Source organism: Petaurus breviceps, unplaced genomic scaffold, assembly GCF_028583685.1.
Source record: "Petaurus breviceps papuanus isolate PSGF00001 unplaced genomic scaffold, PetGlider_PUasm1.0 154, whole genome shotgun sequence".
NCBI classification, from domain to species: Eukaryota; Metazoa; Chordata; class Mammalia; order Diprotodontia; family Petauridae; genus Petaurus; species Petaurus breviceps.
Window position 1 is genome coordinate 12,608,238 of NW_027185715.1, and position 12,878 is coordinate 12,621,115.

Consider the following 12,878-nt stretch of genomic DNA (forward strand, 5'->3'; position numbering starts at 1 on the left):
TTAAATGAATGAGTATTTAAAACTTGTTCAATTTTAATTTCTAATGTGGCAAAAATTGATAGATAATAGCCCACATAAACAAAAGTCCTTTGGGATCTTCAGTCATTTTAAAGAGTGAAATGGGAATCCTCTAGTTAGTAAGTGTTTGAGGCCAGATTTGAACTCCTGTCTCCCTGACCTTACCACCTGGTTGCTTCACTTCAATGTTGAATTGAAACACAGACAAGTAGAGTAATTGGTACCTTAGGTCTTTTCATTTCTAAATCTTGGAGAAGGTTTCAAAGGCTCTCCTTTCCCCTTCTGACATCTGAAATTTGACAGTTAGCAATGAGGGGGTTTTGTTCCGTTTTACAATGCAGATGGCCCTAGCAGACTCAGTCCCTTATAGTGGAAAGATGTTGACTTAGAAGCAGTGGGATTGAGTCCCAGTTGTATTAGTTACCCCTCCTGGTCTAAGCAAGTCCAAGTGGAGTGTGGTTCTCTGGACCTCCAATTCTTCATCTGTCAAATGAGGGAGCAGGGGCCAATCAGGATGAGATTTAGAGCTCAGATGGACCTCCACATCATGGAATCCAAGTCTCATGTTACAGATGGGAAAGCTGGAGTAATGAGTTAGAGCCTGGATTTGAACCTGGGTCTCCTACCTCCAAATCCTTTACAGTTTCTGCCACAACCTTTCAGCTCTAACATCCTGCGGTTCTGACATTGACTCTATCTTTTAGAATGAGCAAATGGATCAGATTTAGATTGTGAGTTCAGCAGAAGACCATGTCTAGGAGAGTGATTGGTGCACAGCGGGTACTCAATGAGAGGACCCGATACCTGGAAGGCACAGGACCACATGAAGGGAGCTGGGAAGGGGAGGTCTGGAATATCAAGGACGAACTTTACCTGCTTCAGATTTTCCCAGGGCCAGGTCTGGTTCCAAGCAAAAGAGGAGGTTGGACTCCATGACTGGGGCAGGGTCATTCAACACTGATAAACATTCCAATGAACTAGAGGCTTATACATTAAAGTCAGTGTATATAAATGGATGATGAATGGAATTCTGTGTTTGGCAGGGGACAAGGCAGGTGGTAAACTAGGGACTGATACTAGCCAAAGGAGTGACTTCACCAAGTCATGGAAATAGAGGCGATTAAGGAGGGTCATAGAGCTGAAAGGGGATTTACAGGTCACTGAGTTCAGGGCTTCTCATCTTACAGATAAGGAAACTGAATTCCAGAGAGGTTAAGTGATTTGACCAAGGTCACATACCTGGTAAAAGAGGGTCTTTTGAATTAAGGGGCATGATATCCATGATTCTCCTATTTTCTAGCACTTTAATGTTTTCAAAAATACTGTCCTCAAAGTTTAGTAATAATAATAATAATATTAATATAATACCTACTACATGCCAGGCACTGTGCTAAGTGCTTTTCAAAAAATTAACTCATCTGATGCACATAACAAACCTGGGAGGGAGGTGCCATTATTATCCTCATTTTACAAATGAGGAAAATGAGGCAGACAGATTAAGTGACTGGTCCAGTAAATGTCTGAATTTGAACTCAGGTCTTCATGACCACAGGTCCAATACTCTCCACTATGCTACCTAGCTTCCCAATGAAGTATGGTAGGGTAGGTTGAGAAAATATCCCTACCCCTGTTTTACTGATGAGGAAACTGAGGCACAGAGAAAGGATGTCCCACTGAGGCCACAAGTACTAAGTTCTGGAGCTGAGACTTGAACCCAGTGGGGTCTTCGATTTCCAGCCCAGTGATCTATCCTGTCTGTATGATTCAGAGTCGATAGTAAAATGCTTTTTAAAATATTCCTATGATAAGGGAAATGAATAAAAGAGGCAGGGGGGATTAGGACAGACTCCTTTATCTACTGACACAGAGAAACATGAAAATCTCATGATGCTAAACATCAAGCCCTAACAGGGGCACTGTGTGCTCAGGGCTAGGCTAGTTGGAACTAAAACAGGAAAAGAAAGGAAGCTAACATTCATCTTGGGAAGTAAATTAAAAGAACCAAGGACAGACTCCATGTTGAGGAATTTTTGGAAAATTGGAAAAAGGACAGAAGCAATCAAAGAATTAGTAGCTGGGATCACAGGCTCCTTATCTGCAAAGAGAGAAAGAAACGGTGATAAGCCAGGGTGAAAACATGATTAAGAAACCCCCAAAGGCCAGCAGATGCCAAGGTCTCCAATAGTGCACACTGACTGTCCACTCTTCTCTAAGCAGGGACATAGGAAATCCCACGGTCCTTCACGAAATGCTTGGCACACAGTAAATACTTGATAAATACATGTTGATTGATTCCTCAAATAGAGTGACCTGTGAGAGAATCAGTTTTCTACCTTTGTGACTGATACCTGAACATCACGTCTTCATATCTTCTTTTTTCTTTTTAATGGAAAAAGAAAGGCAAGATTTATAGAGGAGTCTTAGTGACTCTATTAATATCTTTATTTTATAGATGGGGAAATTCAAGCAAATGGCTTAAGACCTGACAAGAGTTTAGTGTCAATCTGGATTTGAACTCAGGTTTTCCTAAGTAGGCCCAGTACTCTATCCATTGCACTACCCAGTGACCTCAATTTAATGTCCAATTTAATTGAAACACATAATGGTGGAATAGTTGGCACCTTGGGTCTTTTCCTTTGCAAAAGTCCAAGACTTTTGGGACAACCTGTATGCTACTGCTAAGAGAACAGAGGTCCTAGAGGTGAATCACACTGCATTCCCTCTCATGTGCTCCCAGGGGTGGAGTGCAGCATGGCTTAGGGGACAGAGAATAAGGCTCCGAGTAGAGAAGATCTGGGTTGGAGTCCCCTCTGACACATGATGTTCTTTCTGAGCTGCTCTCAGTACCTCCTCCCGCCTCCAACAGCTGCTACAAGCTTGAGAAAGGCTGCAGATCTATATTGGTACAGAGAACTTCTCCATGGGGAGTTTTCTACTACATTAATGAAAGGGCAGATGCAGACTCTCATCTCTCAAAGAAGGAAAAAACCAACCACTCCCCCATGGGATGCACCTCAGTGTCTTGCACAGAACTGACACTCCCATCTTATGCTGAAGGAATTTATTATTGTTTCCTCGTTTCAGTCACGCCCAACTCTGTGACCCCATCTGGAGTTTTCTTGGCCAAGACATTGGAGTAGTCTGCCATTTCCTTTTTCACAAATGAGGAAACTGAGGCAAAGAGGGTTGCAAATGATTTGCCCAGGGTCTGAAACAGCTAGCTAGTGTCTGAGGCCATTTTTGAAGTCAGGGAGGTGAGTCTTCCTGACCTTAGGCTATCCACAACAGCACCTAGCAGTCCCCATTAAAGGAATTAGTGAATGGAGATAGAGATGGGGATGTTAGGTTAGAGGGAAAGAGAAGGAATGAAAGGAAGGAGTGAATATAGACCAAGGTCGTGACAGTGGATGAGAGGACAATGGGGGAAGGGAAGGGTGGACAATCACAGAACTGGGAAGGGACCTTTAGGGCACCTGGAGTACCTCTATGCTATCTCTGACAAGCAGCCATCTAGCCTTAATGTGAAAAGGAGGCAGCCAATTCCACTTCTGTGGAATTCTGATTGTTAAGAAGCTTCTTAGCCATTGCCTTTACTTCTACCCTCTGAGGGCTAACAGAACTAGAGTAATCCCTCTTGTACACAATATCTTCAAATGCTGGGAGATCACCATCTTCCCCACCTAAACCCTTTATCCCAAGTCTTTTCCTTAAACTAAAATATATAAAATATATTTTATATTTAAAATATATAATAAAAACCTCTTTCAAACCGTGATCCTTGAATGGCATGGTTTTGAGTCACCCCACCAACCTAATCATATTTCAGTCTATCAGTCTTGTGAATATGTAGATGTGGAAATGAATGTACTAATTTAGATCTGGTCTTCTCAGCTCAGAGGATAGCTTCTCCTTAATTCTGGATAGTATGCTTCTAGGAATAAAGCCTAAGATAATGGCCAGTTACCTTTTATATGAGTTAATATCAAGCAACATCTCCCATCATCTTAAACTTATGCAGTTGATTTGTTTTGAACCTGTTTTACACTTTATGTTTAACCCTATTCAAATGATATGATTAGATATGGCCTATTTTTCTAACCCAGAGGTCAGCCAAGAAGACTGCTTTTGTAGGAACGTGAGCTAAGAATGGTTTTTATACTTTTAAGCACAATAAAATTTTATTTAGAAATATAAAAACCGTTCTTTGCCCACGTGCCCGTTTGATCAATGGGCTACAATAGTTTTCTGATCCCTGATCTAACCCCCTAGGATCTATTTGGATCCTGCTAATCTGTCTTCCATATTTGTTTCATTTACCATAGACACCTTCTATTCCCTCTGGGCTCCAACCAAGTCATTGATAAAAAGTTGAAAAAGGGAAGGTTCAAGAATGGATCTCTGAGGGTCCTCCACATAATTAGACAGTCAAAAAGCATTTATTAAGCACTTAATATGTGTCAGGCACTTTTTAAAAAGCTAGGAATAAAAGACCTTTAGGTTGACGATGAATATGAGTTGGCCCACTCCTCAGTGGGGGAGAGTGGTTCTAACACACCATTAGATGCCATGGCAAGGGATGAACCTGAAATTGGTGGTGGGAGAGGATCAGGGTGAATCATTGCATGACCCCTTCTCAAGAGTTCTTCCTTCTGACCAATGGCACAGATCTGCAGACTTGGTTGGAGTTAGGGATATAACATGATGCTAGAATGAAGCAAGGTTGTTTTGCCCCCCGATGAAATCCATGACCGTAACCACACAGGTATGGTACTCTAACCAACTGCGTTAACCATAGAACGTACCCGCTACGTGCAAGAACCACTGACAGGGTGTTAGCAGGGTGGTACTGATAGTACTCAGAAAGCTATATTAAAAATTAAATACGGTTCCATAGCTCTAGTAGAAATCCTGAGCTGGAGGAACCCTGGGCTTCATCATGAGGATCAATGAATGAATCCTCTCCACTGTTAGATGCAAACATCTAGCAACATGACAGAAGCAAAGCTACCCTTTTCTCACTGAAAATTGTCTTCACTAATAACCTTGCCCCAGGAAAGGTTAATTTACAATGAATGCCTGCTCTTCCTTTCATTCACTTTTAGTTTGTAGCTATTTTTTAACTATAGATATTTGGGTGAATTATGCAGACCAATTAAAAAAAAAAGATGCTGTGCACAGATTCAAGAACTTAGTATATTATTAGATGGGTCTTCTGGGATACCCTTAGTCAATCCATCTGAGCTGTGACAAGAAAGCTCAGGATCATTACCTGCTTTTTAGGGTTTTTTTAATGGAATGAAATACAAAGAAAGTGGTGTAGGAAATGTATTCATTTCCATCATGGGAGCTGTGGGGAATGAATGAAAGAGAACAAGTCATTGAATTACAGTCAGTCTGAACATCCCCTTGTTGAGGATGGGTGTAGCTTCCCAAATCACCCATGTTTGCTCTCTAGATGTTCCAAACAGATCAACTGTCACTCCTACCTTTGTTGCTAAGTGGCCATGGATTTTCCAGGGAGAAGCATCATGGTACAGTGGTTAGAGATCTGTCCTGAAAGCTAAAGACCTGGGTTCAAGTACCACCGCAAACATAATGACCATGTGACGCTCAGTGTTCTATGCAAACAAAGCCCTAAGACTTCAGGTCACAGGGAAGATGCCAACCTGCATTGGTAGAGGGAGTTTCCTCACTTGGGAGTTCCCTATATCAATAAAAGCATAGTCCTCTCCCCATCCTTTTGAGGCCACTATGTCTTAGGTCTCCATCTTTTTTTTTTTTTTTTGCATTTTGCAGGGCAATTGGGGTTAAGTGACTTGCCCAAAGTCACGCAGCTAGTAAGTGTGTCAAGTGTCTGAGGCCAGATTTGAACTCAAGACCTCTTGACTCCAGGGCCGATGCTCTAGTCACTGCACCAACTAGCTGCCCCAGGTGTCCATCTTTAACACCCAGCATGTTAAACTCAGTTATCCTCATTTTTGCTGAAAGCTTTTCAAAGAAGAATAGAAGGAAGATATTTTATACTGCTGGGATAGGAAGAATCTTTTCACAAAAAGAATCCCATCACTTATCAGCTTGTTATTTGTTTGTTTTTTGTTTTGTTTTGTTTTGAATCTGTGGAGGGAGGAGATGATCTGGGAGACACCATTCCCTCAGGTTTGGGAGGTGAGGGTACCGGTGAGGGGCGCAGAGTTCTGCCGTACCCTTCCGGCTGGTGCAGAACACCGTTTGCTTTTTGTACGCTGTTTTCTGTTGGCTGTTTTCTGTTTGCATGCCTTTGTCATGTAGCTACTGGGGACACCTATCAAAGTTTCAAGGAGGCCTTTCCAGTCATTGCAACGGAACATTTTGATGTTCAATGCAGACCTAATCTGGGAGTCCAAACAGAATAGTCATTCAAGGAAGATTAAAGGCCTTTAAGTTTAAGATTCCCCAAAAGAAACACATTAACCCAGTGGTCTAGACTTTTAAAGATTAACCCTAGACTGGTAAAGCAAGCATCTCAGAAACTCTCCCCTCCCCCATTAGTAATAAAAGCTCTGGGTAATGAATTCTGCAGAAAGAGGAAGGCCGGCAAAAACTGCCTCTTCCCTGGTACTTATTGGCTGTTCTTGACCTAATCCTCCATAAACTGAATAACTATCCTCCAGCCTGTTCGAGCACTACACTGTAGAAAAGGGTCTTGACTTTCAGTTCCTAGGAAAAGAAAAAAGTGGGATTGTTACTGATTGTACTAAATTTAAGTACCCAGCCTCCCATCCCTAATAAAAGCATTATCTGTAGAGAAGTGTCCATTCCCTCCAAGGCAAGGGATTCTTAACCTGAGATCTGTGAATTTGTAACTCCACGTATTTTATTTTGTGCATTTAGAAATATTATTCTGAGAAGGGGTTCATAGGTTTCAGACTGCCGAAAGGGTTCATGAGACAGAAAAGGTAATGCACCCTTTTACTAAGCAATGGGCACTTGACCTGTAATTTCACAGATATAAGGAACTCGCAGATGAGGAAATCCTCTCTACCAAGGAAGTTCTACTGTGACCTTCAGTCCTTTGATCCCTTAGTCTTTTCCTAGGCCAGTCACCCTGCATCAATTGCACTCAACTTCCTTCCCCATCTTCACTCCTTCGTGAACCAGTTCATCTCTGCACTGTCTTTTTCTCTCGAATCTTTTGCCCTTTTATTGTATTATTGATTTTGCACTGCCACGATGTATACAGATTGCTGTCACTATCTACAGCCTTTGCTCCTGAATGAAACTGGAGAAAATCACAAATCAGGGTCCCCTTTATGTTACATAACCTCAACTGGGTTCTCACTCTGGCAAGGCAATCCTTTTACATCTCCCTAATTAATTTGCTATACCATTCACCACAGCAGTTTTTCCAAAATTTTCACCCCTTTTCAAGCCTCCCTTGGCGCCTCCTCTCCCCAATCCTCTCCACTGAGACTCTTGTCTCATATTTTACTTAAAAAAGGTCAGTTGCTAAGAGCTCCCTCTTCTTCCCTCTTTATCACCCAGATGCCATCTGCCACTATCTCCTCCTTCATCAATCTTACAGGAAGAGGTGGCCCTGCTCCTTACAAAGGCAAATATCTCTACATGCACCAGTGACCCCATTCCATCTCATCTGCTGGGACTGTCCCCTCTGTCCTTCCTACTTTCTCATTTATCTTCAGTCTCTTCTTGTTTACAGGCTGCTTCAAACTGCCTAGAGACATGTCCAAATTTTCCCCATCCTCGTCCCCTACCCTCACTTGAGCTGTGTATTCTCACTAACGATCATTCCATATCTCTCCTCCTGATTGGAGCTGAACTCTGAGAGGGTCATCTGCAACACATGCCTCCATTTTCTTTCTTCTCATTCTCTTTTCGACTCTGCAGTCTGTCTTTTGACCTCATTATTAACTTTCATTTGAAAAAAAAATTTAAGAATCATTAACTCTTCAGTTACCAATTATCTCTTACATCTCATGTCTAATGGTCTTTTCTCAGTCCTCATCCTTCTTGTCCTCTCTGTACCCTCTGACACTATCAACTCTTTTCCTTAATACCTTTTCTCTAGATTTCTGTGACACTACTTTAAAGGACACCAACCTAACCACAATGGTCCTTCTCCAGTCTCCTTTCTTGGCTCTTCATCCAGGTCAGAACTGATGGCCACAGGTGTCCTTCAGAACTCTGTCCTGGGTCCTCTCCTCCCTCTGTTTCATGGTGCCATCCGCTCTCATCATTTCATTTCTCTTCCTTATGCTGACAATCCTCAGACCTGTTTATCCAGCCCTAACCTCTCTCCTGACCTGCAGACTTGCATCTCCAACTACTATTAGACCCTGCAAACTGGATGCCCCTTAGACATCTTAAACTCAACATGTCCCAAACTGAACCAGTCATCTTTCCTCTCAAACCTTCCCTACTTCTGAACTTCTCCATTACTGTTGAGGGTATCACCATCTTCTCAGCCACCCAGACTTACAACCTAGATGGTATCCTCTATTCCTCACTCTTTTATCCCCCTTATCCAATCATTTGGATGTCCTTCCCACCACCAGCCTTGTATAAAGTCTTATTGCCTCACATCTGTTTCCCCGCCTCAAGCCTCCCACTCCAGTCTATTCTCCACTCAGAAGTTCAATTAATCTTTCCAAAACACAGATCTGACCATTTCCTACCCCTCACTCATACCGTGTTTCCCCGATAATAAGACCTATCCCGAAAATAAGCCCTCCCCTTACTGTGTAAGATTCCTCTAAAATAAGCCCTCCCCCGAAAATAAGCCCTATTGAGATTGCTACTGTAGTGAAGGTGATCCCCTGCGCTACACGCTACATTACGGTACCCTCTGTATGCACCGTCCCCCCCCCTCGTGAAACGCACGCCGCGCTCCGAGCTGCATCCAATCAGAGCTGCAGCAGTGAGCGCGTCATCCTGTTCTTCCCCAGTGATTTGCTTATTGAATAAAGGTACATTTTTTTGTTCACATTTACCTGTTTATTAAAATTGCTGTCAATGTTCATTAAAATAAGCCCTCCCCTGAAAATAAGCCCTCTGGTGTTTTTCTGTCCAAAAAAAAAAAAAAAAATAAGACAGTGTCTTATTATCGGGGAAACACGGTATTCAATAAACTCCCGAGGCTCCCTATCACCGCCAGGATCAAATATAAGATCTTTAGTTGGGCTTTTGAAACCCTTCACCACATGGTCCCTTCATACCTTTAGAAGCTTTGTACACTTTATCCTACCTATTTACTCTAAAGGTCAGTGATACCGGTCTCCTTGCTCTCCTTGCACAAAGCATTCCATTTTCTGACTGTGCTTTCCCATGCCTGGAATTTTCTTTCTCTCTCCTCTTCTCCATATCCTGGCTTCCTTCAGATTCCAGCTGAAATCTCATCTATGAGAAGCCGTTCCTCATTCTTAGCCTTATGCTAGTGACTTCCTTCTGTCGTGATCTCTAATTTGTCCTGCATAGATTTTGTTTCTACATAGTGGTTTTCATGTTGTCTCCCTAATTCGTTTGCAAACTCCTTGAGAAGAGGTTTGTATCCCTGGTTGTAATGTAATGCCAAGGAAAGGCAACTTCCCAAGGTTCAGAATACCAGCATAGGTGCTCTCCATTTTATTCAGTGACCAACCAAGAACAGAGAAGATCAAAACATGACATCATTCCAAATACAGCATTTACTAAGCGTGATTAAATAATCTCCAAGGACTACCCCACCCCAGGACCTTCCAATCATTTAATCATTTACAAAGTCTCTGTTCTAAATATTTCTCTACCCCTAGGCTGTACCTTCTTTTAGTCCACCACAAAGCCCCTCTTCTCAAATGGAGATTAGTTTCCAAACATAAGTAAAGTACCTTCATTTGTCAATCACAGAGCACCAAAAGGTCAAAAGTTCCCCACCCCTGGATCTCAATTGAATTTAGCCCAGAGTTACATCAAGTTTAAACACAGCACTTAATACCCAAATGGAGGTCTTTTCTTCATCTTGACACGAGGCAAGTTCTCAGCAATCTTAGTTCCTGGGGAGACAAGGCTCAGCAAGGCCACAAGATACATTGCCAGTCCCTTCATCAATTCATCCTCTGTCTGTAGACCAGTCCTAGAACCCCTGAAAACATTAGCAAAACCCTCTCCCAGGATTTCTGTAAACATACAACCAGAAAATCCTTCTTCAGGGCTTCTGAACCAACAGAAAGGTTCCCAGACCCCTGCAACAACAGCACTGTCCTTCACCAGTGGACAGTATTCATTCTGTCTGCAGGACAGTCTCCAGACCCCTGCAACAACAGCACTGTCCTTCACCAGTGGACAGTATTCACTCTCTGTCTGCAGGACAGTCTCAGGGCTTCTTAGCCAAAAGCCAGGTTCCAGGACTTCTTCAACAACAGGACTGTCTTTCACCAGTGGAAAAATCTGGCAAAACAACATCAAAACAGACAGACAAAGTACCAGCAAAACAGCCATGTCTCCTCAGTCCTTGGCAGCTCAGGGGGCAGGTCTCAAAAGTCCAGGGCAATTCAAAGTGGCTCTCAGCAATCCTTCTCAGTCTCTCTCTGCCTCCACGAGGTGCTGCTTCCAAAAAGTTCTCCTGCCTCTCTCTTGTCTCTCCAAATCACCAGCTCCTCCCAGTTCAGGACTCTCTTTTCACATCAACAAGTCCATCCCACAGGTGGGATTAACAAGCTCTGGGTTTTAACACAATCAATATGAAAACCAAGCCAATACAGGGGAATCTTTAATTGCCATTACTATCACACTGGTGCTTAGCTCAACAAATGCTTATTGATTAACCAGTGCCGATTGGCATCTCCTCTGAAAGTTACATTCTTGGAGAGTTGCTTAGAGTGCAGAGCAGTTAAATGATTTACCTAGGGTCATACAACCAGTACATATCAGAAGCAGGACCTGAATGCACATTTTCCCCTGTTCCCCATCCCATGCTGCTTCTCTACCCTCTAAGACTCCACAAAATACCACAATCAGACAAAATCTTAGGCTCTTGAATAAGGAAAAGAAGGACTCAGATTTTTCAGACTTCGGATTTAAAACAGAGACCTCAAAGAATGACCACGTCCAAACCCTTCATTTTAAAGAAACTGCGCAGACAAGGTGGCTTGACCAGAGCTGGCCAAATCTAATATTCTTTCCACTACACCTTTTATGTTGGGTCTGTAGGTTCTTCCTGAGTTATTCAAGTTAAGCTGGCTTCCCCAAAATACAAGGAGCAGAGAGCAAAGGTCTAGATTCTATCACTAATAAGGTCTTGAAGCAACACTTCATGGTTCTCCTTCTGTTATTACAGTAAGAAGGCAGGTATTGGTCTCCTCAATGGATTCAAACTGGTCGAGCAGTATTCTACAATATCATCAAACACACCCAGAATGGCTCTCAATCCAAACATGGCTTAAGACTTTTCCTCCTTATGCTTCATATTCAAGGAAGCTTCATTTCCCCCAAGACTGTGTTACCTCTTTGTGATTCTTTAGCAAAACAAAAAACATTCCCTTAACCCTAGACACAGGTACCAAATAAGCCAGTGATTATATTGAGTTTAAGCATTCTTCTGTCTCCAGCTGCTTTCTAAGCTCACTTCCCATTCCTCTCCATCTTTAAATTCCAGCCAAATTGTGCCAATGGCCATACTCCCTATATGACATTCCAAATCCAGTCTCTATGCAAATAGGACATAGTTGTGTCCCATGACCTGAATGAACTTCATCTCTTTCTTTTAGAACCTCAAGCTTCCTTCAAGGCTCAGTTCATGTGACATCTCACGTGAAACCCTTCCTGATACTCCCTAAGTTGTTAAAATTCTCTTCTCAAATTATTATGCATACACATAAACACACGTGTCTGCATGTGGATATATGTATATTACACACATGTACACAGACATGTGTGAAATAACATATATTGTGCATATATGTACATGTGTTTACATCCCAATTGACTGAAAACTCCTTGAGGGAAGGGTCATCTTTTGTTTGCTTGGTCTTTTATTCCCCAGTACCCAGTACAGTGCCTTGCATAGAACACTGTTTAGAAGATTATCACAGTTCTCAAAGGTGCCACAAAGCATGGAAGTCATAAATTACAGTGAGGGACCTTATGGATTTGGGAATTTTAGTCTATAATTAATGACAGAATCACAGATTTCAAGCTGGAAGGAACCTTATATACCATCTAATCCAAGCCCTTCATTTTACAGATGAAGAAATAAGGGCCCAGAGAAGGGAAGTGATTTGCCCAGGGTCAGAAAGGCAGTGAAAGGCAGAGGAACCTGACCCCAGGTCTTCTGACTCCAAAGCCAGTATTCTTTCCACTGTGTCATTTCAAGAAGGTTGGTTATCATTGTTTTTAAATTAAAAAGACCAAAGAGTCACCTTTGATAAAGAGCATGATTGACTTTGAAGTCAATGTTTTAGAATTAGACCATGGTACCACAGCGTTTTCATGCTTGCCTCAACAAAAGCACACTGTTGGGAAAATGCACTCAATTTAGTCCTTGAATGCCAACTTATAGTAAAGTACGAGACTCAGTATTTCTCTCCCTCTTTTTTTACCTTGTGCAGTTCCACAGGTGTTGGGGACATGATCTCTTTGATCTCTTGCTTGATTTTTCTTGGGGGCATAGACTTTCTACCCATATCGACGGGCAGGGTGTTGCTTCGAGTTGTCTGGCTGTAGTGGCTGCGGGATGTGCTCCGTTCTTGGAAGCTGGCCTGGCGTCCTAACTGACCGCGTGACGGTGTGGAAGCCTCATGGTTCAAGCTCAGCGTGCTTCCCAGCATGATTGTTGCCTGTGGCATTGACAATTTTAAGGAGGAAGGGGGAAATTACAGCCTTGAACTGAT

At 42.5% G+C, this 12,878-nt stretch overlaps 1 protein-coding gene and 1 long non-coding RNA gene across 2 annotated transcripts in view; one reads left to right on the top strand and one right to left on the bottom strand.

The window, feature by feature from the left end:
- GRIP1 (glutamate receptor interacting protein 1) overlaps positions 1–12,878 on the bottom strand; it is a 243,127-nt gene that overhangs the window by 20,914 nt on the left and 209,335 nt on the right. Inside the window, exon 20 of the mRNA XM_069080983.1 lies at positions 12,588–12,824. Within this exon, the coding sequence (XP_068937084.1) occupies positions 12,588–12,824 (237 nt within the window). The remainder of the gene's footprint in view (positions 1–12,587; positions 12,825–12,878) is intronic.
- LOC138155759 (uncharacterized) overlaps positions 1–12,878 on the top strand; it is a 99,163-nt gene that overhangs the window by 10,060 nt on the left and 76,225 nt on the right. The gene's annotated exons all lie outside the window — the stretch shown is intronic.